This window comes from Syngnathus scovelli, chromosome 16 (assembly GCF_024217435.2).
Source record: "Syngnathus scovelli strain Florida chromosome 16, RoL_Ssco_1.2, whole genome shotgun sequence".
Lineage (NCBI taxonomy): Eukaryota > Metazoa > Chordata > Actinopteri > Syngnathiformes > Syngnathidae > Syngnathus > Syngnathus scovelli.
The window spans coordinates 5,808,495-5,834,874 of record NC_090862.1 but is presented as its reverse complement, the minus strand read 5'-3'; the positions used below and the strand labels follow the sequence as shown (position 1 = coordinate 5,834,874).

Below are 26,380 nucleotides of genomic sequence, written 5' to 3'. Positions count from 1 at the left end.
AAAACTAGTATTAAATATTTTAAATTAAATGAATAAAAGGGTGGAAAGCGGCAAACGACACGATAAAGACACAAGGACGCTAAAAGCGGCTTTTGAGTCAGATTTTGTTTTTAATGCTTCTCCAATGGAAATGCTTCACAGTTGAAACTCGCTTGGAAACAATGGTGGGGCGGGGGTGCAAATGTGCGGGTTGAAACAGTGCTTTAACAACATAGCTTAAAACCACAAGCGTAACCTTCACTAGCGTCGCTAACACAACGGCTGAGTTCGAAACCACTCACTTACATACTACTCAGTACTTTATTCTACCAGTGGGCTCAAACCACCGGCCATTTAGTACATAGATTTTGTAGTGGAGCGCGTATGACCCAATCAGTGAATAATTCCGAACCCAAATAATTACTGTATTTTAACTGAGCTGCAAGTAAGTAAAAATTACTGAGTGTTTCCGAAAACAGCTAACGTCTAATAAAACACCAGCGCGAGGTGGAACTAAGATGGAATGTTGAGGTGAAATGGTTAGTGAATGTTAGATAGGTTGGTTGAGGAGTTGGGGATTTTTTTTAGGCGCCCTCTTCCTCACCCTCCTCTTCAAACTCGCCCTCTTCGGCGGTGGCGTCCTGGTACTGCTGGTACTCGGACACGAGGTCGTTCATGTTACTCTCGGCCTCGGTGAACTCCATCTCGTCCATGCCCTCGCCCGTGTACCAATGCAGGAAAGCCTTACGGCGGAACATGGCGGTGAACTGCTCTGATATGCGCTTAAAGAGCTCCTGGATAGCCGTGCTATTGCCGATAAAGGTGGCGGCCATCTTCAGGCCGCGCGGCGGGATGTCGCACACGGCCGTCTTCACGTTGTTTGGGATCCACTCCACAAAGTAGCTGCTGTTCTTGTTTTGCACATTCAGCATCTGCTCATCCACCTCTTTCATCGACATGCGGCCGCGGAAGACGGCGGCGACGGTTAAGTAGCGGCCGTGGCGCGGGTCGCACGCCGCCATCATGTTTTTGGCGTCGAACATTTGCTGGGTGAGCTCAGGGACGGAGAGAGCGCGGTACTGTTGGCTCCCCCTACTGGTGAGAGGGGCGAAGCCTGGCATAAAGAAGTGCAAGCGGGGGAATGGCACCATGTTGACGGCTAGCTTGCGCAAGTCGGCGTTGAGCTGGCCGGGGAACCGCAGGCAGGTCGTGACTCCGCTCATAGTGGCCGACACCAAATGGTTGAGATCTCCATAAGTGGGCGTGGTCAACTTCAGCGTGCGGAAGCAGATGTCATAGAGGGCCTCGTTGTCAATGCAATACGTTTCGTCCGTGTTTTCCACCAGCTGATGCACCGACAGGGTGGCGTTGTAAGGCTCCACCACCGTGTCGGACACTTTGGGCGAGGGCACCACGCTAAAGGTGTTCATAATGCGGTCTGGGTACTCCTCGCGGATTTTGCTAATGAGGAGTGTGCCCATGCCAGAACCGGTGCCGCCGCCTAGGGAATGCGTGAGCTGGAAGCCCTGCAGGCAATCGCAGCTCTCCGCCTCCTTCCTAACCACATCCAGGACCGAGTCTACCAACTCGGCTCCCTCTGTGTAGTGGCCCTTGGCCCAGTTGTTGCCTGCTCCGCTCTGACCTGAAAAAGAACACGCGATCAGCATCAATGAGCACATGATCTCCTACATTGGCAATTTTCAGAGAGCCACGAACAGCAAGGCAACCAACTTTGATACATTATAAGTATGGCAATTTAACTAAATATTTGAAGGTATTACTTTCTGTTGACTTACCAAACACAAAGTTGTCAGGTCTAAAAATCTGACCAAAGGGTCCAGACCTGACGGAATCCATTGTTCCTGGCTCCAGATCCACCAGGATGGCACGGGGAACATACTTCCCACCTGCAAATAGTAATTATCATTTAAGAAGCATATTTACAGCCTCCAAATTTTAGCATGTTGCATTAGAGCAGAGCATGCTAGTCTAAAATGTCTTGGTAAGAGAAAAAAAATTAAGACAAAGGGCGTTTTGACAAACCCTCAATTGATAAATTATTGATCAAGGGGTGCATCTCACGACTTTTGTCTATGTTGTTTATTATTCATGATGCATTTTTGAAAAATGAAATGATGTTACCAGTGGCTTCGTTGTAATACACGCTGATCCTGTCTAGCTGCAGGTCACTGTCGCCATGGTACGTTCCGGTGGGATCAATGCCGTGTTCGTCACTAATCACCTCCCAGAACTGTATGGAACAAAAATAATAGATGATGTATCTCAATCAAATGATGGAAGAATTAACATGATTAAAATTTAGATCAAGACATACGTACATTTGAATGTGCGATAAATAAATTAACACAATTAAAATATACCTAGCTATGCAAATGCGTGACGGTGTAATTTGTTTAAATGTGGTAAAACTAGGTCATGGGGGGGGGGGGGGGGGGGGAGGCTCCACCCTGTGATTGAAACACATAATGGACTAAACTATTACAAAAATGTATTTGATTTACAAACTGTCGTTTTTATTAATTATTATAATAGGAGGAAAAATCTTTAGAAACTCCTACAAGGGTGGATTCGGCTTTCTAGGCCGCTGTTCACCGACGCATGACCACATGCACGCACTTAACTGCGCACGAACAAAATTAGATTTAAACGTGACATCATGAAGCTTAGATTACCTTGGCGCCGATCTGGTTTCCGCACTGGCCGGCTTGAAGGTGCACAATCTCACGCATTTTGGGATGTGCGACGTGGAAGATTCGAGAAGATGAAGGAGAAGAGAAACGACGATGGCTCACGGCTGCTCAATCGATGTCTGTTTCTTTCTGAGATGGATGCGACTCCTCCCTCTCGCAACGCTTCTACTGGAGGAAAGCGGTGGTGCAAGATGACGTCATCGTCATGGCAACCAAAGAACGGAGGAGAAGAGGGCGGGGCTGCCGGGCCGTGGAAGTGCGAGATAGGGTGCGATGTCTGAGATGCTCCTATTGTCTTCTTACGCACTCTGTCAGTTATTTTCCAGTTTTTCAATCTCTCTCTCTCTCTTTTTTTTTTTTGAAACATTATTTAAAAATAACCCAAACCCTTGATCGAAACTTTTAAAAATAGAACAACACATTTCTGGATACCACCCAATCAAACAAGTTCTAACTGGCCACAATATTAGGTACACCTTAGATGACACCAAGACTTAGTTTATTGAGATCTTTTTCTTTTTAATCTTAGTAAATGTTTTATACTGTCCCCTGGGGATCATTGATATAAATTATGTTTTTTTTTAATCTATCACTGCACTAAATAAAATTTTAAAAAAAACAGAAATGGAGTTAGCCCACTCTAGTTCTCAATTCTCTTAGCAACCAAACTTTTTTTGAAAGCAACTGTGTAATGAATTAATTAGGGTGAATAACTGCTAATGTGGCGTGTCGATTCTGCTAACAGCAACAAAAAGCGTTGAGATCCTGCATGATTGCATTCCTCACTTGTGCAAAGTAACCAGCCAGCAAGCAGCCAATGACGCTCAACTTCCTGCTTCTAACATTTTTGTATTGTTGTCTGACTGCGTCCCTCAGCGACAGCCACACAACCCTCTTTGCAACAGAGCAGGATACAACTTTCAGAATCATGTGGGAATCTCAGCGAACTTTTTAAACTTAGGTGGACCATGTCACTTTCGGAGGAGGATCTCACCTGCCCCATCTGCCTTGAAATTTTCTCTGACCCGGTGGTGCTGTCATGCAGCCACAGCTTCTGCAGGACATGTCAAGAGCGCTGCTGGGACGGATGTCTTTGTACATGTCCTGTCTGTCGCAAGAAGAGCTCCAGCCACTTCCCCAACCTGGCCCTGAAGAACATCTGCGAGGCTGTGGTCTCCTGTAAAGAGATGGAAGCTGAGGAGGAGAGGCTGATGTGTCCCCTGCACAGAGAGAAGTTTAAACTTTTCTGTCTGGAGGACAAGGAGCCCATTTGCGTAGTGTGCCATTGCTCCAAGGCGCACAAGGACCACCAGTGTTCACCTGTAGAAGAGGCGGCGACAGACTGCAAGGTAGGGCGGCAGGGTGTGAACCTCCACCATGGTTACACTGTTGCAAAAGAAACTTAAAAACAAGAATCAGGAGTGGGAAGTTTCCATAGAAAGAAAAAAATAGAAAAAAATATTTTTGCAAAAGCCTGTGCGACAAGAACAAGGCCGCTAAGTAATTCAACAAGTAACCATGCAAACACTTCCATGTAGAATGTTGTTCTTCGAGTCTGTCCAACACTGAACAATTCCAACCAGTCCAAACTTTAACACCGTAAGTTAGCTCATCACTTTCTGTTTGTTTTTTCCAGGAGAAAATGAACAAGTCCCTCAAGAGCCTGGAAGACAAATTGAACAAGCTGAAGACCATCGAAAAGTCCTCCACCGACATCAAGTACATCAAAGTGAGTTGGTCTAATTTTAAGAATGGATTAAAATGAAAAAATAAATAAATCATTGATATTTTGATTAACAAAACCCTACAGCACTATTAGAAGTAGAGAATATAATTTTGCAGTCCAATTCTGGGGCATGTTTGCCATACCTGACCGCTAACCACTGTTACAAACCGATGACGGACCAGCTGAGGTATTTCCTCTTCTAGGATCAGGCAGCGGACACACAACGTCGGATCCGGGGTCAGTTCGAGCAGCTCCGTCAAATGCTGGATCGGGAGGAGGAGGCCCGGCTGGCGGCGGTCAAGCGGGAGGAAGAGGAGAAGATAGTGGCCATGAAAGACAAGATGAAGGCCGAGATGATGTCGTTGGAGGAACACATCGAATTCGTGCGCCAGCTTCTGGAGGAAGACGACATGGTCTTTTTGAAGGTCTGTAGGTGAAAGCGCTGAGAGAGCAGCATTCAAAAATGATGTTGAAAGAAAAAAAAACTTCCATTATAGACGTTGAGTCACTCTTTTCTTTTCACAGAACTTAAAAGATCATGAGGACAGGTACGGAATCATTTGGGTCTGACGTAATCGTTGACATTTGAAAACAGGAGTGTGATTGTGTGACGACAGAAACACAACATTGGGCTCCGACAACATGAGTTGTGCTCTTATCGATGTGACCAACCATCTCTCCAACCTCAAGTACAGAGTGTGGGAAAAAATGCTGGAACATATTGATTATAGTAAGTGTGTGTGTATGTGTGTGTTGAAAGAAACTTCCATTTCATTTCCTCCCTTTCAGCCCCGGTGACCTTGGACCCAAATACAGCACACCCTTGCCTCATCCTGTCCGATGACCTCACTTCCTGCCACTACACCAACCAAATGAACTGTTGCCCTGACAACCCGGAGCGCTTCCACCTGAGCGCCGAGGTGGTCGGCGCCGCGGCGCTGGGCTCGGGCAGCCATCGCTGGGTGGTGCAGACGGAAAGCAACCAAGACTGGCTCCTGGGCGTGGCTTCCTCGTCCATCCCCAGGAACGCCGAGGTCAACGCCAGACCTGAGAACGGCTTCTGGACTTTGTGCTTTAGGGATGGCCAGGTCAAGGCCATGACCTCCCCACCGAGACGACTGGCTGTGTCCAAGACGCCGAAGCGAATCAAAGTGCACGTGGATTACGACAAAGGCACCGTGATGTTTTGGGACGCCGATGACGATTCGCTGATTCACGCGTACGAGCACACCTTTGATGAAACGCTGCTTCCTTATTTTTACACGCAAAGCAGCCATCCGTTAAAGATTCTTCCGGAGAAGGGGGCTTGTCACTATGCTGAGGCAATGAAACCTCGATTGGAACTTCTCAACTTAAATTTGCATTCTGATTAAAATTCAATTCTATTAGTCTTCCATTCAACTTCTATAAAGTCTGCTTTTTCATGTCGGGTAGGGACTCTGCAGGCCTGCACTATTTTTGCACCTTTAAAAAAAATGCACATATGTAATGGCAAGCTCAGACAGTTATTAAATTACAAATTGCATTATTGCTGTTGTACACACGAGGGCGCTATGTCAAATAAACTTTGTATTTTACTGCCATTAAGGTACAAGCATCAAAGCACAATTACATTTTGAAATAAAGGGAATATTTATCTCCACAGTTGAACGTGTCTGATCTGGTTCAAGGTGGGCAGAATATTATCTAGGACCCTATCACAATTTTTTTTTTCATCAGGGATTTGTTTTTATATCCACTATATAACTGACTAGAAAGAGCAAAATTTAGGGCCTGATGTAAAAATGTTCTAGTTAGCCAGATGGCTTCTGCGCAGGCGTTGTTTTGTCTTTCTCCTGGGGGACACAGAGGCACCACTTGCGGACACAAGCATCCGGCAGGAAGGGGACCTTGTCCAGGCGGCATAGGTAGACCAGAGGCTGGATAGTACTGCTGATGTTGAGGAAGGAGAACCCGATGGGCTGCACGTAGCACCGGAAGACGTGGGGAGAGTAGTAGTCCTCGAAGGGGAACAAGGCCACGGGCGGCAAGTAGTTGACCACGATGATGCAAAGGATGGACAGCACGATCTTGAACGCCTTCCTCTTCATGGGCCTCATGTCGTCCTTCCCGACGCCGCCAGACTTCTTCAGGGCCCACAGGATGCTGGCGTTGCACACCACCATCCAGGTGAAGGTAGCCAGGATCTCGCCGGTGAAAACTTTCTCGAAGTCGGGCAGGCCGCCCACCGTCTTGGCGGCGGAGTAGGCGAAGGTGAGTCCAAAGACCAAGACGGACAGACTCAAGCGGTACTCGACGCGTTTGAATCGTCCGAATGCCAGCGGGAAGACGACGGCTAAGAAGCGGTCCAGACAGATGCAGGACAGGAAGAGAGGCCCGCTTGTGTCCTTCACCCCGTAGGAGAACTTGAGGGCGGACCACACCTCCTTGCTGTGCCAGTGGTAGAGGTTGAGGAAGCTGATGGGCGTCATGGAACCAAAGTAGGCGTCCATGAAGGCCAGGGAGCCCAGGTAAATGTCGGAGGTGGTGGACTCTTTGCGGTTGCGCACCAACACGGCGATGACCAGCAAGTTGGCGGGGATGCCCACCACCACGTTGATGCATTGCAGCGTCAGGTCGTACAGGATGCCCTCCACTTGGGTGTCGCAGCCGTCGAACACGCTGAAGGGTTTCGCCGTCTGGTTGTTTCCCGTCGTCTCGTTCGCCGGCGTCAGCCAGGATACATTGGCGGCCATGGCGGTGGACTAGGATGGGAGAAGAGTGGTGCAGTGGGGTTGAAAAAGTCTACACACCCCAGGTTTCTGCAGTGTATTCAAAGTGCTTCTGATTAAACCTAAATAAAAGTTTGGTTGTTTTTTGTGCTATCCTGGATGCTACTAGAACCGCTGAACATTATTTGGGTTTAAACAATGCCACTTTATGTGTCAACATGTCATCAAGATATTTGCAGTGGCGCAATTGTTGAGCAAAAGACGAAGGTCTTCTGCAAACCGAGAGCTTTAGCAACACGTAAACATGTTTGAAACCCCATCAGGGCTTTTTCTTCTCCTCAGGCTGTTATCTTGTTATTGTCACTTTGCGGAGCCTCCGCTGGGACCCAGGCTCTGTTTTCGGGGACGTCTCTATCACTCGGGACCACTCTCGCTTCAAGCTACGCCCATTCTGAGATGAATAAAAGGACGGCTGTCGGCACGTAAATGGCCTGCTTCGCCAACTTATGATCAGACCTGGACACGTTTTTACATGGAGTCTAAGGAATGCCTTTTTGTTTTTAGTTTTTTTTTTTTTTTTGGGGGGGGGGGGAGGGGGGGGGGGGCTCTACTGAGAAACCAGTTGATGTCCTAATGTCTTTTTTTTTTTTTTTTTTTTTTAAAGAAACAAAGTGTTCGTGCACCTATGAAGGGCTGGCTGTTCCCTCTGCGGATTGTTTTCCCTCGGGGACTCTCGTGGGACTAATCACACCGACAGAAGATTTGTCTCCCGAGATGTAATGTGAAATCAATTATGGTTTTACGCGAAAAGAATAAACATGCATTTTAAAAATATGCATGACTGGTCTTATGATTCTGATTTAGTATTTATTAATTTTTTTAGTTTACCTGCGAGTGTGTCTTCTTTTTTTAAGTATTTTATGTAGGGAAAAAAAGTTTTTTTTTTTTTTTTTTTATAACTCTAATACCATATACACTTTAATGTACATGGCATATTTTGGCAACAACACAATAAATATTAAATTCGCAATAAATATTTGTACATTATTGCTGTCACGATTTTTTCCTGAATTTAACAAAACATTATATAATCTAAAATGTAATCTCTATATTTGAGAGGGGATCTTAATACTAGTAATAAATACTACATTTAGATATGTTAGTGCAGTATTGGTGGTTTCAACAATGTATAAAATATTATATAACATCAGCCATCTTGGACACTCATTAAATTCATAATATACAATATATACATATATTAGTACGGTATTACGAGGACCCCATTGGATTTCTATTTGTCTTCACAAAATAGTAAAATATAGATATTGTAAATATAACCCACAAAATCACCTAAGCAATGAAAAATCGGGACAAAAGGATGCATTTGATCATTAAAAACAAAACAAAAAACGCACCAGAAAAACAATGTGCACAAATCTGCAAAACTTTGATAATCTTGTTACTTACCAGTGTGAATTAAAGCTGTTTGCGGAACAGCAGGCGGGATGTGGCCTCAGTCAAAATTGTGTTGGGGTGAGTCTGGCTTTCTTCCATTTATAAAAGGTGATCAGTAGGGGAGGATCTCCGGGCTCTTTCTAACATCCCAAGGTCTTCAACATGTTTATCACGTGACCTATTTATTGGCATCGTTGTCTTTCTTCAGTGGAGGCTGAAAGAGAGGTAGGTGAGTTACAGAAGCGATGTTAACATACTTTTAATACCATGCTGCTGGATGTTGTCAAACTTGTCAAACATGTCAACTCCATGAAAGCAAATGATATGGATGATGACTCATTAGCTGGTCTGCCATTGTAAAGTCAAAATTTTTCATTTCCAAAACCAATACGCTGCAATTTCATTTAAATGAATTGCATGAACTTCACGATTCAAAATTAAAATCTTTATTGGAATATATTCCAAAGCACTTGTCTTACGACAACCAAAAATAGCCATTTATCTTTTTTCTTAAAAAAAACAAAATTAAATCCCAAGATGCTTTCAAAATGCACTAAAAAGCTTTCAACAAAATATACAAGGCAGAATTTGTTTACCACAGTCATCAATTGACCTCGTAATAAATAGGAAAGTGGGATAAAACATTTTTTGTACAAAATTTAGGCATTCCACTTATATTTGCAATCAAAACCACAAGTCAACCCCTCCCAATTAAAGAACGACTACATCTGCAGTGCATCCTTAAAAAAACATCATTCCCCAAAACAAACTGTCAAAAATAATAGACAATAGCGATAGGATGTTCTGATATAAATCAACACTGAGCAGATTTCATAAAAATACCGACTATATGATGGACATCAAATATACAGGTTACATTCGGTCTAAGTCTCGGATAAAAGGAAGCGGATAACTTAGCTTAAAGGAAAGAGGAACAGAATTATTTTTAAAGAAAAAAACTCCACGAGCGTAATTAAGTTTCTAACCATTCCAAATTGATTGCCAATTGGAGATCCGGGCACATGACTTTCAGAGGCAACTCTCTCTTAAAAGCCGTTGTTAAAAGAAAATTGCGAGAGAAAGTCCATCCAACATTACGCTGACGCATTTTGTCTATGCTGATTAATTTACAGAGCGGAAGGACCTCCGCAAGTGGGTTGCAGTGTTCTTAAAGGGTGAAATGCATCACAAAGTAGTAAATCATTTCGATCAGCTGGTGGAATAAAATGGATGACCACGTACAATGGCCAGCAAAATAAAAACAGGTACAAAAAAAAAGAAATAAACAGGCCAAATCCCCCAAAAAAAGCAGGATGAGAGGAAGGAGGGAGCGAAGCCTTCCAGGTTTGAGTTAGTCTTGTGCCCTCGTAAGTTCATTCAGTGCAAGATGTCTCTTAGGAAATCAAAGACTTCAGTTCTTGTCCTCAAGTCTCCATTTGGATGTCCCTGTTATTCTTTCAGTACAAAAAAAAAAAAAAGAAAAAACACCTGCCACCATCTGGTCAGCCTCACATCCACGAGGACTTCAGAGCGCCTTTGCTGTATGTACAAAAGTTTTTTGTGTTTCGTAGTGGTTGGTTCACTGAGGGCGAGGTTCTCCGTGGACTCGAAAGCGATATAAGCAAGTGTAGTCGGGATGCCCCCAGTTGGACATCACCTGGACCTCTATGACTTGGAACGTCTTCTCCGTCAGCTCCTGGAAGTTAAAAAAGGGCCAAAGTGGCACCAGTGTATAGTGTTACGTAATGTATGCAATACCGCAAAAAACGATTAATCGGCGAACCCTACGATAAAACAATTCAAATAACCTTAACAGGGAAGATTTGCAGCGATTCTCCGTCTTCCTGGTAGGTGTAGTGACCGAGCAACTCGCCTTCTTCTTGGTACTCGTCATCCAGTCCCTGTGGGAAGGATGGCAAAAAAAAAATCACTGACAGCCTGTTTATTTAAAAAAAAAAAAAAATTATTCATAATGGATCACGCTTCTTACAAAGACTGTGAAGTTACGAGGGGCACTGCTGATGTTCCCGGTGGGGGACAGCGCTTTGGGAATATGTTCCAAGCAGAAGGACGTGGGCCGGATTCTCATGGAAAGCCGGATCACGAGGTAACCCTGTGAGCCTTTGAACGCCCAGCAGTTGCCTGGGTACATGTCCGGCTGATGGAGCGGAAAGCAAAGTGTTCTGAAATATCCTTTGGGTTCAGGCATCGGCACATGTAAAACCCACCTGGATGACAACTCGAGGGGACTGGGAGAAGTACCAGAGCGGGACCCCAAATAGACTCATGAGGGCTGTCTTGGTCTCGTGTGTCTCTGAACAGCGAGTGCTGAGGATGCTCCCGCCTGAATATACCATTGGCGGAGAGCAGTGACAAAGAAGTGATGAACAAGAGGATCAAAAACCACAATCCATCTGGCACGGACACAATCATGAACTTTCTTACCTCCAGACTCCAGGGCATAGTCCACCAGACCGGTCTTGTCCTGCGAGTAGAGCTTCAGCACATTCTGGGCGATCAATTTTACTTGCTGGGATAAAGAACACACAATTAATGAAAACCCTTCAGAGTAAATTACAGTTAGCAAAAATATGTTTGCCAATGCATTCCACTTCCTCTACCTCTTCCGACAGGCACTCGGTCGAGGCAGCGTTCTGCACCGAGATGGTCGCCGCGCCAGCGATGGACGCGACCTTGGACTCGGCCTCGCTGAGAGTCTCGACACGGCTCAGCTGCAGCTGCCGAGAAACGTTGCTCAGGATGCTGTGCTCCAGGGCAACCAGCGACGCCCGCAGGTCGGGTGTGGTGGCGTAGCGCTGGGAGAGCCAGACCACCAGAGATTCGGGCAATTCCTCCTGAGACTCATCTGACGAGCCGCTGCCGAAGAAGAGAGCGTGCAACTCCTTACGCACTTGGGAGGAAACCTGAGCCGACATCTGGAAAGAGAAGGCATCGAAATTAAGAGGGGAAAAAAGTGCTTTGCTGCCATCTTCTGGCATCTTTAAATATTTTTTGGGTGGGTGGTGCCAGTTGAAAATTCCCCACTCAAGGCAAAAAATTAAATAATTAATTAAGACATGATTAAGACATCTTTTGCTGTATGACATATGATGGATGCTCCATCTTACCGTCTCCTGCAGCGAGTCCAGCTGCTCACACTTGCCCCTGCATCCCATGACGGCGTGTAGGTCCTGCCTGACTTTTACCAAATCCATCTCGAGTCTTTGCACCTCGGCCTGCAAAGCATCGTGCGTCTCCTGCTTCACTCCCACACTGCGGCGGCAACAGCGAGGCAAAACACCTCAGAGCTACTCCTTGCAAATAAAATCATCAGTGTGTGTGTTTATGGTACCTAAGAGGAGGCGTGTCCACTGCTGGAGCGACGCCGACTTCAATTTTCTCTTTGTCAAGTTCATACTGCTGCTGCCTCTGTTGCACGGTCTACAAAACAACATGAAAAAATATTTATAAAACAGAAAAAATAAGACTAATTGTCACTGGCTAATGTTTCTTCAACTGCTTTCCTTACAGGCGTGTAGGCGCAAGCATACCTCAGTCTTGGCAGCCAGAGCGCCGAGCAGCAGTTCCAACTCGGCCAACCGTGTCGTTTGACTCCCTTGTAGCGCTTTGAGCTGCTCTTCGTTCTGCGGGGATGCCAAATGACAGTTGACGCTCCACTCGCATCAGCAAGATATAATTTGTGTTTACAGACCTGCTCTCTGAGGTCGTGGTCCTCTCTCAGCTCTCCTCGCAACACGCCCAGCCTTTGCTCCAGCAGGGACGACACCCACAGTCCCAGCGTCTCCCTGTCGGTCTCGGCGTGGAGCTTCTCCCTCAGCGTGGCGTACAGAGCCATTATGTCCGTGTGCTTCTGCTCCTGCTTCTGCTCGCTCTGCTGGACTCGCTGCCACAGGAGCGCTAGCTGGCGCTCCAGACGCTCGAGGCGCTCCATGTCCAAACCAGAGACTACAATTGGCTGAGGAGAAAAAAAAAACACACAATTAGAAAACAAGACATGGTGGTTTATAATCCTTGACTTTTACAATCCAACCCACTGGCGCTTGTGAAACGGGAGCTGAGGTCTGGAACTCTGCAGCAGGTACAGGAACAGGAGCAGATACAGGAACCGGAGCAGAGGCTGGCATTAAGATAGACAGGTACGTGATCAGGGCGGAAGGACGCCACTCGGTGAGGTTTGCGGCCGGTAAGTAGCCGAGCAGGACGGCGACGGGCGGGCTCCACAGCCACCAAGCTAAATGACAAGAACAAGAAAAAATGCTGAATTAATATGTGTAGGTTTGCGCAACATTTAAAAATAGAAATAAAAAGGCTGTATGGTATAAAATGTATTGGCGGGAATTGTTACAAAAAAAGAAATAAGCTAGTTTTTAACAACTCACCTAAGAGGAGCAGGAGCGGCAGTAAAAGCAGGAGGAGCTTCCAGAGTTTTGGAAGGCACCTAGAAGTAACATATTAAACAAAAAGAAATTAAGAATACACAAGCAAAAAAAAAAAAAAAAAAAGGCATGTTGGCTCTTACCGTGTCAGAAAGAAGACGTTGAGGAGAGACGCGAGGGATGCAAGGTGGTACCAGCCACTGGCGAGAAACCACAGAAGACCCCGGCCTGCCTTCCCTGTGGGCGGGATTGATGTAAAAAAACACGACGGCAACATCATCAGAACCTTAAAGATGATTTCAAGGGCGGCAAGAGAACACATGCCCAACCTGGAGCCGCTAGGATTGTCCACAGCAACGTAAGCAGTCTCTGCGTCAGCGTGCTGACCCCTGACCCCAACGCTTTAGCGCCTCTCACCGCGTAGTGACCCGGCCGGAGGAAGCAGTAACCTGGAAACGGAAGCAGCGATTTGTCACGGCTCGCGTTCGAATATTCATCGACATCATTTGGGCATTAATAGGAGCGCTGGTCAACCTGCGCAAGCCAGAAGGCTCCACAGCGCCTCCGCCAGGCGCCGGGACCTGGAGGACTGAGTGACGAGGACGGTGTGCGTCTCAAAGGACTGCTTCCCTTTACAGTCATCACCTGCGTGCAGCAAAACCACGGCAAGCAAAATGAAAGTGCACACAGAAAAAACAACATGCATGAATTGTCAGATAAGCAAAATGGAAAAAGGAATAAAAAAAGAAATGACGTAGGTTAGCCAAAAAAAAAAAAGCATGCACAAGTGCGGGCTGCCACGAACATCTTGCTGACCCCTCAACAAGTATATTCACTTGTGTTCATATATTGGACTAGCGGAGATGGATAAAGCATTGAGTTCCATTTCTAAAATGTCAAACAGCCTAAAAATGAGTCAACAAGTTGCCGAGCAGTCAAAGCGGTTCACACAACCTCTGCAGAATGACCCCGACACAGGTCACGCAGGTCACATTAACTCTGTCAATCAACGGACAACAGGCAGTGTGTGTGCGTGTGTGTGTCTGTGTGTGAACGCCCTTACATAGGGAACCATTGAGCTTGAGATGTGATGCGTCTTCTGTCACCAGATCTTTAACATTCATGCTCCCACAGTAACTCGAGTGAGCTGAAATACACACAAAGCTCATTTTTACTTGTGATTAAAAAAGTACAACAAATTCAAAGAAAGGAAAATTAATGAAAACTAAAAATATACTGAGACGGGAGGCGGAGCCTTATGCTAAGAAAGGGGGGGCGTTACCTTGTACTTGAGAGTTTTCAGAGCTGCCTCCCATCACCCTGCGCTTGAGTAGCCACACTTGGGACAAACTGGAGGACGCTGTCTGTCTCAGGGAGTCCGTGCATGACGCAACGACGCCTGCTGGAAATAATCAGTCTTCGTCAAAATACACATACGGCAGTATCAAGACTGAAATAAAACCCAAGATATTAAAGAGTGTTGACCCAATTCATACACAAGTTCCATGGTTAAAGGCTCTCCCTAGTGGTGCAAGTTCAAACTGCAACTATTTTAATGGAGGTCGTTGGAATTGTCTACCTCTTCCTGGTGTGCCGCTTGTGGTTCGCGTGTGTAGCCAGAGCACGCTGCTGTAAAGCATGGTGAAGATGGACACAAAAGGAGCCAGGACTTTTTTGCTCAGACGCACGCACATATTGGACACTGATGTTAGGATGCCTAAGGAGAAAAAAAAAAAACATTCAATGGAATGAAGCAACTTTCCAGCCATGTGCATTTGATGCAAATCTTCGCACCTGTCTTGTTCTTCTGACTCCGGTCTCTGGTGTATATAGTTGCGAAAGGTGCCGACGAGTAGTCGAGGGAATCGGTGCACGCTCCTTCGGCGCGAGACGACGGCGATGATGTCGAAGACGTGTGCGTGATGAGGGAGTCGTTCTTTTCAGAATGGAAGGAGCAGTCTTTACAGATGAAGCCGTTGGCGTGCGTCACGTAGGATTTGGAAGCATCCACGTCGCCGTTGACGTTGGACGAGCTGTGCACGGAGTGGGACGTCCTTCCTGTGGAGGACACGGACACGTGGATGTTTTTTAGTACACGTATCTTGTGTGATGGTCATCTCGATTTTCTAAACTGACCCCAGATGCCGTCGACCGACGTCGTGGTGGTCGTGACGGTGCGCTGTCTCAGGTGGTCGGCGGCGCCGTCACGCAGGCTGCCGGCAAACGCCGTTGCGTTGCTTTCCTCCACCCTGGTGCTGCTGCTTATCGGGGTGCTGATGGCAGAGAAGCTGAGGTGCTGCCTGGGCGTGTCGGCTTGGCTCAGGGACAACGACAAGGTGTTGGACTGCAGCTTTCTCCCCCGAAGCGTCCTGTAAAAGAAAAAAAATATTAAAGACCAATCTGATATTTTGACTTTTATTTCCTTTGCACTTCAAGACACTTGCCGTGACTCTTTCCTGGAAGCATAGCTGCTCTGGCTTCTGGTGTAGTCCATAAGGCTGTCGTTGCCATGGTGATCGGCCATGTTTTGCAGACGCAGGCTCCGCCGTGACATCCTGGGCGACTCGTAGACCGGAGCGATCTGGTGCTCCTTCTCAAACTCTAACGCTGCCGTCGAGTAGCTGGAGCTGCGGAGACGAGCGCAAGAGTTGAAGAAAAACAACTTTAGGGAGACCGCTTCAAATGAGGACACAGTTTGCACTTCAGAGGAGCCGGATAAAACAAAACCAAGCTAGGACAGCACGGAGAGAGAGAAAGCAAAGCTGGCACGCCAGCAGCTTTGCCAACAGGAAGTGACTCAGCCACAAGGCAAAACAAGACAACAATAGCAGGCAGCGTGTGGTGCACGCTTCACTGCCTAATGGAAACACAGGCTGGCATCATTTCCCCAAAGTACTCACTCACATTGACAACCAAAAGCAATGCAGCGGCCGGTGATCCGAAAGGCAGCATAAAAGTTGTAAATTGAAAGCTGCTGTGGATCACGCTGCGCTGAGTCACAGGGCCACACCCACCCGGCCAGCACAGCGCTGGAGGCACACACGCCAACACAAACACAGAGCACTGGAAAGACACTACTTTAACTGGCATTAGAGGAAAATATTTCAAAATTATTCAACTGTGAGCCATGATAGCCAGCCACTCATTCATTTACTCGGATTACATTCACAACTACAGTACAGGCAATCTAGAGTCCTAAATGAATTTAACATCAAACTCCACAAACGGATTGAAATGGAATATAATGCTATTAAAATATCTGCAATTGGAAGAATTTTCCCAGTTTGTAATAAATCAATCAATAAATAAAGCCTCTGGGATATCCTTGACCCCCTCATGGAAGGGCGGGGAAAAAACAAACTAGCTCTGGCAGTTTTTTTTAAGCAAGTTTATTATTAGCAAAACATACCATTGTAAGCTAAACTGTGAATGGCGCGGCGGCCAGCGGGTGCACGTGCACACGTCTGTGGACCCGATCTCCAAGCTAAAGCCTGAGGATTACACAGCGTCGCCTCCATCCAATTATGTGCTTTGTTATTTACTCAGCATCTCTCCAACAAACTTCTAGGATAGTGTTTAAAATGTGTTTCATCTGATCAGCAACTAATTATTTTCCATATCGACACTACCGCCGCTCGCTCTCAGGCAGCTCCGCCGGCCCACATCGGTGATATAAATAGAGACTACGCTTTTAGAAGCAAGAGAAGAAGGCAAGACAGCCAAGCATGGACATCAAAGATGTCGGACAATCAGCTCTCCTTGCATAACGCCGGGTTTTGATGGCCTTCCCACACTCAGCGGGCACTGCCGGTGATCTTGCGTCAGAGGCACGCAACTCAAAGTATCTTATCGGATGGAGCTATTTTTCTTCTGGCTGGTGGAGTGCTAACCAGGCTTGTCCACTTGAATCACTGCATTCAAACAAACATAATTCCCTCCGTGACAAAGACATTAAAAGTTGGTTTGCTGCCACTAAATGGGCGTACTACCCACTCACATGCTGCCTTCTTTGCATACTGAATAAAAAATAAAAAATAAAACACCCATCATGGCTTTAGGGAAAATAACTACCGTGAGGCTGAACATTCTAACAAGCTGGACTTTAGCTAATGAATCACATTCATGGGACATGTCCAACTGAACGTTCTAACAAGCTGGACTTTAGCTAATGAATCACATTCATGGGACATGTCCAAATACAAAATGAACAGCACGCTGACATCTTGCTCGCCGGGACTGCAACAGAGCAACCAAAATCTCCTCAGGATCCACATACCGTGTTTACAAGCATTTGGGAAGAGAGACAAATATGGTGGGCTGCAAAATTGCCATCCGACTCCCACTTGGCACAGATTAGCATCATTAGATCCCACCCTCTGACTTTTCATCTCTCTGTCTGACTTTCCTTCATCTGTCAGAATGTCACAATCACACTCACAAGGCGCCAATGTTTGGGTTGCATTCCTTAGCGTCATCTTGCCAAGTGTGACTCAGATGTTGACAAGTTCACATAAAAAAAAAAAAAGGGGAAAAGGGGGAAAACAAAAAAATGTTTTTGCAACTGGATTATTTTATGTTTTAGTATTCACAAAGGTCTGTTGTCTCTTGAGGAAAAAAACTGCACTGGAGGCCCCCCTGACCCACTTCCAGCATCATCAAATATGAAGGGCCTCTGTGAGTGCATCCGAGCGCAACCTTGCTCTGCTCTGCAAAAAGAGACACTTTCAATCCAGATTGTAAACGTTCTGGCCTTGTACATTCTATTTATGATTAACTTGGATTTGCAAGTGAAAAACGGTCATATTTGACTACTCGGTGGTCCGATTGCACTTCTATTCAGTACGCTTGGTTTGCGCTAACAGTCATCAGACTGTTCATCTCGACACATTCACGTTTTAGTCCGCGTGGGCAACGCACACCGACGGTATGAAATGCAAATCGAGCCACAGCCACAAAAAATGTAGAACATCCATTTAGAGTTTGGACATCGTGTCCACACACAAATTGCTTAAAAGAAAAACACACAGCAGTTACTTTAGCTTGTTCTGCTCACAATGGTGTAGAAAGGGTTCTTCTAAATTCTAATCCGGGATCAGGGCCATGCTTGTGACGGCGAGGTTCATTATGGTCCACCTGGCTGTCAGATTCTGAGCGACTCTTTTCAAAGTAGATTGCCACCAAACTATTTTAACACCAAGCCCAACGACGTATTTAAAAAATGACCACCTGAACGTTTTCAGCTCACTTGTGAAAAATGTTTGCACAGACAGGCAGTAAATCTACTTAACATTCTTGCACTTGACTAATGATCGCCATTCTTCCACATGCACAAACCGACTCGACCACACCCACGCTACGATGCACTCCATTTTTGATCAATATAAACTTCTAATATTCCAAACATTCCGTGAGCCAACCATCAAACATTTCATCCAAATCACTTCCCCACGTAATACCTCGAATAAAAAAAACACAAACTGAGCTTTTCAACAAAGCCTATTTGTGTACCTTTCGAATCTCTCAAAGCGGGACGAATCCTCAACGCAACGCCGATGGCCGACAAAATATTTCCTCTTCAAATAACTCGAGCGGAGCGGATGAACTTGATCGGCAGCAAGTTGCTCTGCTGAGCTCACGCGCGCCAGAGGTCTCACCTGAGGGAGTAGGTATAGCCGGTGTTCTCCGGAGCACACTGCGGCGGCGTGTATGTGTGCAGTTGGGAAAAATCCATGGTCATTCTTCTTTGCTTAGACTGCAAGAGTCAGGATGCAGGGGGTAGGGTCAGCCCACGCTGACATAATGTAGGGAGATTAGCACAAACACACGCACACACTGTCTTGTTCAGCCTGTCTCTTTTGTCTTAAACCACTCAACTAGCAACTCTAAAAAGACACAATAACGCCGATAAACTCCAGAACAATTTGCTCTAGCTGCTATGTAGTTTCTGTTCAACGTCAGGCAAAACAACAGCTCGGGCAGGCCCGACACACAGCAGGAACAATGACACTGTCATGGTGGCCGTCTTAACCTTTTCCTCCATGTTGCCGCCGTTGACTGGAACCGATAAGCGGTCGTGTCCCCCCTGTGGTAGTGACTGACGGGCGAGCAGATCCTCTTAGTCCTCGAGCCGTCTCCAGGCTGAAGCTACTACTTGTGTGTGTGAGCTTGGCACACAGGGAAGAGTGTGTTATGAAACTGAGGGGTGTGGCCAGTTTTCTTTTTTTTCTTTTAGGGAAACGGGCGGGAAAACACAAGGCAGTGAAGTTGTACTTGACACATTGGAACCTGCATTTTCAGATTGGGTAAACACAATTGGTTATAAGCCAAGAACTTGTGGCTAACTGCTAACAGCTAGTTAAATGCATGGATGGTGTGCTAAATGAATTATGTTGAATTTAGCTCCACAATTTCCATGAGCATTTTGCTATTTTTGCACTTTTCCACCCTTACAACTTGCTGTCAACAAACTTTCTTACTTTGTAGCTGATTTTTACATTTTTAGAGACTCCTGGTTGTTTTATAAAAGAGGGACATTATTTTCAGTCGGTGGGTCCCCTCAGGTACATAACCAAGCCACATGAGTGAAGACAATCTTCCTTACAGAGCTGCCAGAATAATAACTTTTTTTTTTAACTCACGCTTTCTTGGAGATTTTCTTTTCGTGCAGACACAAATGCAAACAAACAGATGGCCAAATCCTGCAATCCCACCGCTCGAGTCTCAGCTCATAATTGTTTCAAATCAGGACCCTTGAGTCCAAAAGAGGGATAAGCTGGAGCAAAGATCCAAAAACCAGGAGGGGGGCGATCAGCTCTTAACTAAGCCAAGAGTTTGTTTTTTTTTTGTTTTTTTTTGCAATCTAATTCGATGAAGATGACTTATCTCATTGCCAACCAAAGCACCCCAAACAAGCTTCCAAAATTGCCGTTGCGGCTTTGCTAACCTCCGTTACTACAAAGAGACAGGTTGAACATTGCACTCTCTCACTCTCTGAGAAACACACCGGCACCCTCGCACTTGTGTTGAGCATAAACGTGCAGCACGCCGACACTTTGACAAGTGTTGTATGTCTGCTCTGTACGTCAGCTTTGCTCGCTCCTTTACGCCAAACCACCTGCAAGCCAGCCGCTGGCCTTAAAACAACGACGGGGTAGCGAGCGTCAAATCGGTGACAGCACTCGACCAGCTGCACACGGACGGCAACATGGTCCGTCCGGCCGTGCTAAATTTAGAAGCGTTTTTTGGGACCAGCCGACATACTGACTAATAATCGAAGTGGTTATGCAGCGCAAATTTGGACGTTAATGACCTTATTTTCTAGCCAGATTTGATCGTACTTGTTCCACGGCGTTGTGCACGTTCTAGTACCATAACTTGCCCGTGTACTGCGAATCCGTGCACGGTAGCATCATCCTAAAGCGATTCCCAAAATCCACCGCTGACCGTCGATGCGCTAAACTCCCTCTGGTGGCATTCCCGTAGATAAAAAAAACACCAAAAACAAAGCGTCCTTTTGGTTTGTGGCGCGACCTTGTGCTCTCTTCAACGCGATCGAAAGTTGCGAACTGAAGTGAGTGTGTGGTGTTGTTTCCAAAATGGCTTCCCGAGCGGACAAAGCACACAAGGATGGCTGCTGTGATGCTGTGCGGCTGATCCTCCCACTCGGCATAACCGCCTCAAATCCATTGGAGGAGCCGATGTGCCTCCTGACAGCTGCCGGGGCTGCACTCACTCGCCAGCCGACAGTTACATTCAATAGGAGCAAGTTGCATTCTTTAGCAGGGCCAGTTTGCAAATCACATACGTGCACACTTGCAGCATTCAATCACACGGGAGGGACAGTTACACTTGCAAAGACAATCACTCAATTGTGAGCTGACAACTGGGCCCTGTGGCGGTTCTTGAATGGTAGACAGTGTGCAAAAACCCCCTTTGCCACCTCCAACAACAACCAAAAAAAAAACAATCACGCAAGACAACCCACAGGCGCAATTAATTTTCAGCTGTTCGTCAAGCAGAGCTAACACATAAATACTAAAAGAAAACTGACACCCAGACACACTAAAATAACCAGCAAGGCTGAATACATCTGACGTCACTAAGCCACACCCCTCGAAAGGCAAACATCCAACACGTGGATACTACCGTATGTAAAGTATTTACTGGGGTATCACCCAATGCCAGCCTTATTTCAGGGTATCAGGAAATCGTGAAGCCTCCAGAGATCAGCCACGTATAAGGCACAAAAATAAAATAAATTCTTACACATTGAGTCCTCCTCGTCAGTAGTTGGCGATACACTGCGGCTGTTTGACACAATGCATCATAAAACTCTTCATTTACAATTACCTGTCATTAAGTGAACTGAAATTATATGGTATCAAGAATAATCAAGTGGTATCAGTATACTGTATCGATAAGTACTCGAGTGATTATTTGTACTGTCATCAGTCTGACGAAAAGTGTAATAAGTGCTATTTTCCTCATCAAAAACAAATAACAGTGTTTTTGAAAACGCAAAAAGTACATAGATATTTTGGGGAAAACTTTTTTAAATACCAAACCGCGAGTATCCGGGTTCCGTTCAGGGTATGTGACGTCAAAAGGGACCAACGCGCGCTTGCTTTCCTGCTTTGAAAGTCAACAACGTTAACCAGGCCAAGCTTTAAAAACGAACGAGGCTAAAAATACAAAGCATAAAATCCTGACGGCGCAGGTAAGCCGAGTTCAAAAAGGAAGACTTGAGCACTACTTACACGGCAACTCTCTCCGAGTGCAGGGTGACAGTTCCAATTTTATCCTGGTAGTCGTTTTTTAGTCCAAATCTTCTAAAAGTTACTTCGTGACACTTCTCTCGACAGAGAACTGCGCGCCTGAGAACTACAAGAACTGTTAACGTTCGTACGTCACGCACGCGCCCACATTTTCCGTTGTCACGCGCATTGCACCATAAAATAAGAGAGCAAACGCGCGACAGCGCCACTTGCTGGCAAACGCCGGAATGACTAACATGAGACTTGATATTGTATTTTTATTTGTCATTTTCTGTTTTATTTGCATTCAATTAAATTTCAATTTTGAGTTATAGTTTTTAATCGTTGTATTTAGTCGCCTGTTTTTATTCAAATATTAATAGCTTAAAAATTGTCAGCAAATAACAGGAGACACCCAAATATGATACGACTTGGTGAACTGGGGAAGCATTTAATTGAGTTCACACGTTTTGAATTTTCCTATGGCTTTCGATTTAAGCTCCTCAGTAGCGCCGGATGGCACACAGCCGTTGAGGCGTTGGGTGAAGGGTGAAACCCACCACGGGCCTCAAATCCAGCTCGTCTTCGGTAGTCCCGGGCGGAGGAGTGAAGCGGAAGCGCTGCAGGAGAAACGTGAAGAAGAGGAAGAGCTCCATCCGGGCCAGACCCTCACCCAGACAAACCCTGCGGCCTGTGAAGAGGTTCTGAGTCAAATGACTGAAAAAGTTCCCAAATGTGCATTCGCTGAGTGTACCTGCAGAGAAGGGCAAGAAGGCGTCCCTCTTGACGAAGTTACCCTCTCCATCCAGGAAGTGCCACGGGTTGAAGGCATTGGGCGTTTCCCATTCGCTCTCGTCACGAAGGACGGACGTCAGCAGAGGCATGATGGCGGTCCCCTTTAGGCAATATAACAGCTGCTATAAATTCAAATTCACACTCAATTTAAAATCCACATACTTTTTGGATATTGTATCCGTGGAAGGTAACATCTCGGCTGGTTTGGTGCATGATGGACATGGGGACGATGTTGGCCATCCTCTGAGTCTCGTGGATGACGGCGTTCACAAAAGGCAGGTTCTTGCGGTCTTCCGTTTGAACCTGTCGGAGTCCGACCACCCTGCTCAGCTCCTCCTGGACTTTATCTGCGGGAGAAGAAGGAAAATGTCAGTGAATCTATAGCCCATAAGAGCATTCACGTATGAGTACCTTGAATTTGAGGGTACTTGGCCATGAAAAGCAGACTCCAGGAAATCGTGTCGGATGTGGTGTCGGTGCCCGCTCCAAACAAATTAAACACGCTGTTGACCAGGTTGTCGTCATGATAGTACGGCTTCTGGTTTTCATTCTACAGGAAAGAAAATGCATACCCAGTCATGGGTTACGCCTTAACCTTTAACGCCAGACTAATAGTTAGCACATTGTTCCCACTTTGAGGTTCTGAGACTTGACTATATGAAAGGAAAGCATCCTACCTCCATATTTTCGATCCGTGTGAAGAAAACATCGACAAAGCCTCTGCAAACGTGAGGGCTCAACGTCTGCTTTAGCTCGGCTATTAAGTTTCGTATATGCTGCTTGGTAGTTTCCACGTTATGCATAATAACCTTCCAAGATTTGAGAAAGGGGCGCAGCCAGGGGAAGAAACTGTACATCTGTCATGGAGCAAAAAAAGAAAAAAAAATCCAGGGAGGATTAAATGATGTCACAGATATTACTTTTAAATAATGTTGAATTTCATAACTAAAATGTTCCTTTTTTTCTTTGTGACCCGAGAATTTAAATGCACAAGTCAGTATTTGAGGTACCAGCATAGGAGCCGTTCCAGACAGGTAGATGGTGTCGACGTCCGTCTGTATCATTTCTTGGAAAACCTTATCGTCGTATTCAAACCTCTTTCCAAACATAATCGCCGAGATGATATTAGAAGCTGCGTAGCTGACGACTGTTGCACTGTTAAAAGGTTCCCCTAAGAGCAAAACAATTTCATGAGAAACCAAATGGACCCAAAGTGTTTCAATAATCTACCTTTGTGTTGCTCAAATTCCTTGATGAGGAAGTGACACTCCTCAATGATTTTCTCCTCACTGAGCTTCTTGCCCATCCCAAAGTCTCTCAGCGTTGTCAAGGTGAAACGTCTCATTTCCTTCCATGAATCCCCGTTAGCAAATATGATGCCTGGAACCAAGCAGCCATTTTATTTCATCAGAGCTCAAACCGCTTGGTTTACATATTTTGTATTTAATACATAGCAGTAATTAACAGCGATAAAAAATTTGAATTACCATGTCCTTCACTGAAATCATGGAAGAGTGGATTGATGTCCCTTTCCCCAAATTCATCAGGATGGTTTATGAGAGCCTCTCTGACCATCTTGCTTCCGGCCAGGACCACCACCTTCTTGGGTCCTAAGTGGACTGTGAAAACCGGGCCATAGGTCTTGGATAGCTGGAAAAACAAAAGGTCAGTTCGGTTAAAATGTAATGCCGCGGTTAGGGGGCGCTATAACTCTGTTAGAAATCTGCGTGGCATTGTACTTTACATTAAAAACACCAAGTGGTGTGGTTACCTGAAATCTTTTTTATTTTGTTTAGAGTGGTAAAGAAATTTTCCACATTTGAAGCCCTTTGAGACTTGTCAGTGATTAAATAAAGTTGATTTGATAAAAAGTTTCATTACATTTTCATGAAAACATCTTAAATGGTAAAAAAAAAGTGGACACAAATGGCCACTATTACAGTCAACAATATTTGCTTGTTAGAGGAAAAAAAACAAAAACAGAATGCCTCACACTGAAAAGAGACTCGTCCAGTCTCTTGAGATCCACCTGAAGCAGGTTGCCAACCAGGGGGAGCGATCTGGGCCCCGGAGGCTCCAACTTGACCTTGCTCCGGAAGCTCAAGATGGAGTAGAGGTGGACAGCCAGCACCCCTGCAAGGGCGCCCAACAAGGAGAGCGAGACCGCATCCTGCAGGAGTTCTTCAAACATCTTCTAGCACGCACTGAAACTCATGCAAATGCAATCTGTGGCTTACTGGAAGAAAGTTGAGGTAGGGCTGACAGATAAAGCTCACCAATCACAGTCCACTGGGTGTGTTTGAGTAGCCCACTCAGCAAAACACCAATAATTTGAAAAAAAAAAAAAAAAAGGTAATAAGGGGACAAAGATCAATGTAAAGAGTGACTTATTTTCTGCTCCATGCAGATCAAAAACATTTATTTGGGCACTTTAAATGGCTTAGCGGGTGAAAAATATTGTTGGCTTATGCGCTGGTGGGGTAGTGCAGAACAGCTCCAAAAAAGAGAGGTGGTCTTGGGGTTTCTGATGGTTTTTTTTATTTAATGTACCACCATAAAATTACAAAATGTCAGTGTACACACATGTTTGTGTTAGTGTAAATATGTTTTTGTTATTGTATATATGTTTTGTGTTACTCAGGCCAATAAATGCAATTGCTATACAGACATATCATATGACACAAATTACCCCCCCATAAAAAAATGCCCCCCGACCCCCCAAAAAAGTCTCCTATTATTCAAAAACCCAAATCTGATCACCTTATAGTAGTTATAACTTACTTTCTTTACGCACACTGTACTATGCTGAACTAAACTTAAACTATGTGTAATCCGAACTTGTACCGGTACCGTCTCTCTTTTGTTTTCCTCTTTTTTCCTTCTAACACGGACGACGAGGCGCAGACTCTAATCTCCGCCCTCTTAAAGGAGAGTCACACAGTCCTCTAGCAGCCTTTTCTATAGAATGAGTAAAAAAAAATGAATTAATTTATTTTGTTTAATATCTATTTCAAATACATGATGCAGAATTTAATGTTAACAAAAGATTCCATGACGTGACATTTGAGTGTCACTGCCGCTTGATGGCACACAACCGATGAGGTGCGGGATTGGTGGTGAAGCCCACTACAGGACTCAAATCCAGCTCGTCCTCAGAAATCCCAGGCGGGGGAGTAAAGCGGAAGTGCTGGAGGAGACATGTGAAAAAGAGAAAGAGTTCCATGCGAGCCAGACCCTCGCCCAGACAAACCCTGCGACCTGCAACATGACAAAACCGCAAATTTTTTTAACACTAGAATGGCAGCAAAAAATAAAAGCGGGTGAGACCGGTTGTACCTGCAGAAAAGGGAATGAGGGCATCCCGCTTGACAAAGTTCCCGTCTTTATCCAAGAAGTGGGAAGGGTTGAAGGTGTTTGGAGTTTCCCATTCGTTCTCATCGTAGAGGGCGGAAGACAGCAGAGGAATCACAACGGTGCCCTGCGTGTGAGGGAAAGACCAAATGAGCTCATGTGGGTCAATTATTTTTAGATTTTAGCCATTTAAAAAAAAAAAAAAAAAAAAAAAAAACAAGTGTGTAATTCTCTTAATTTACATTTTGTTTGTTTTTCAATGAAGTGGCAGGTGGACAGCCCTGGTGATCTAGTGAACCAAGAAAGTAACCTTTTGGATGAAGTAGCCCTGGAAGGTGACGTCCTGGCTGGTTTGGTGCAAAATGGACATGGGGACGATATTGGCGAATCTCTGAACTTCGTGAATGACGGCGTTGGTGTACGGAAGGTTCTTGCGATCCTCGATATCAATCGGGCGGCTTTCCAATACCCTGCTCAGCTCCTCGTAGACATGCTCTACAAA

At 45.5% G+C, this 26,380-nt stretch overlaps 5 protein-coding genes across 8 annotated transcripts; 1 reads left to right on the top strand and 4 right to left on the bottom strand.

Moving 5' to 3' along the window:
* Window positions 1-87: 87 nt before the first annotated feature.
* tubb4bl (tubulin, beta 4B class IVb-like) lies at window positions 88-2,845 on the bottom strand. Its single transcript, XM_049745564.2, has 4 exons — window positions 2,673-2,845; window positions 2,122-2,230; window positions 1,776-1,886; window positions 88-1,621 (listed from the first exon to the last, which is right to left on the bottom strand). Exons 1-4 carry the CDS (start codon window positions 2,727-2,729, stop codon window positions 564-566), a joined length of 1,335 nt encoding a protein of 444 aa, XP_049601521.1. The 5' UTR covers window positions 2,730-2,845; the 3' UTR covers window positions 88-563.
* Window positions 2,846-3,531: 686 nt separating this feature from the next.
* On the top strand, window positions 3,532-6,060 carry LOC125983860 (zinc-binding protein A33). The gene is given in 7 exon segments (XM_049745535.2): window positions 3,532-4,039; window positions 4,327-4,419; window positions 4,620-4,841; window positions 4,942-4,964; window positions 5,034-5,146; window positions 5,206-5,717; window positions 5,719-6,060. Coding segments are annotated over 7 exon segments (1,371 nt in total). The 5' UTR covers window positions 3,532-3,658; the 3' UTR covers window positions 5,746-6,060.
* LOC125983891 (G protein-coupled receptor 183-like) lies at window positions 5,687-8,858 on the bottom strand. Its single transcript, XM_049745607.1, has 2 exons — window positions 8,595-8,858; window positions 5,687-7,160 (listed from the first exon to the last, which is right to left on the bottom strand). Exon 2 carries the CDS (start codon window positions 7,149-7,151, stop codon window positions 6,210-6,212), a length of 942 nt encoding a protein of 313 aa, XP_049601564.1. The 5' UTR covers window positions 7,152-7,160; window positions 8,595-8,858; the 3' UTR covers window positions 5,687-6,209.
* A 154-nt stretch (window positions 8,859-9,012) lies between these two features.
* Window positions 9,013-20,597, bottom strand: sun1b (Sad1 and UNC84 domain containing 1b). 4 transcript variants are annotated; one of them, XM_049745418.1, is made up of 23 exons: window positions 20,358-20,597; window positions 18,634-18,731; window positions 15,424-15,606; window positions 15,116-15,348; window positions 14,774-15,037; window positions 14,559-14,696; window positions 14,262-14,381; window positions 14,043-14,126; window positions 13,514-13,624; window positions 13,309-13,428; window positions 13,123-13,216; window positions 12,983-13,041; window positions 12,638-12,834; window positions 12,295-12,558; window positions 12,134-12,226; window positions 11,935-12,023; window positions 11,711-11,855; window positions 11,204-11,518; window positions 11,028-11,112; window positions 10,811-10,926; window positions 10,573-10,740; window positions 10,391-10,483; window positions 9,013-10,278 (listed from the first exon to the last, which is right to left on the bottom strand). In XM_049745418.1, the coding sequence occupies exons 2-23, from the start codon at window positions 18,714-18,716 to the stop codon at window positions 10,162-10,164; spliced, it is 3,171 nt and encodes a 1,056-aa protein (XP_049601375.1). In that variant the 5' UTR covers window positions 18,717-18,731; window positions 20,358-20,597; the 3' UTR covers window positions 9,013-10,161. The 4 variants fall into 4 exon arrangements, with proteins under 4 accessions (XP_049601375.1, XP_049601374.1, XP_049601373.1 ...); XM_049745417.2 differs by lacking the exon at window positions 20,358-20,597 and adding an exon at window positions 19,008-19,804 and having other exon boundaries at window positions 14,262-14,378; XM_049745416.2 differs by lacking the exon at window positions 20,358-20,597 and adding an exon at window positions 19,008-19,803.
* Window positions 20,598-22,167: 1,570 nt separating this feature from the next.
* LOC125983853 (cytochrome P450 2K1-like) lies at window positions 22,168-25,035 on the bottom strand. The gene is made up of 9 exons (XM_049745516.2): window positions 24,521-25,035; window positions 24,015-24,177; window positions 23,758-23,907; window positions 23,538-23,698; window positions 23,205-23,384; window positions 22,939-23,077; window positions 22,690-22,874; window positions 22,487-22,628; window positions 22,168-22,423 (listed from the first exon to the last, which is right to left on the bottom strand). Exons 1-9 carry the CDS (start codon window positions 24,716-24,718, stop codon window positions 22,236-22,238), a joined length of 1,506 nt encoding a protein of 501 aa, XP_049601473.1. The 5' UTR covers window positions 24,719-25,035; the 3' UTR covers window positions 22,168-22,235.
* Window positions 25,036-26,380: the final 1,345 nt, after the last annotated feature.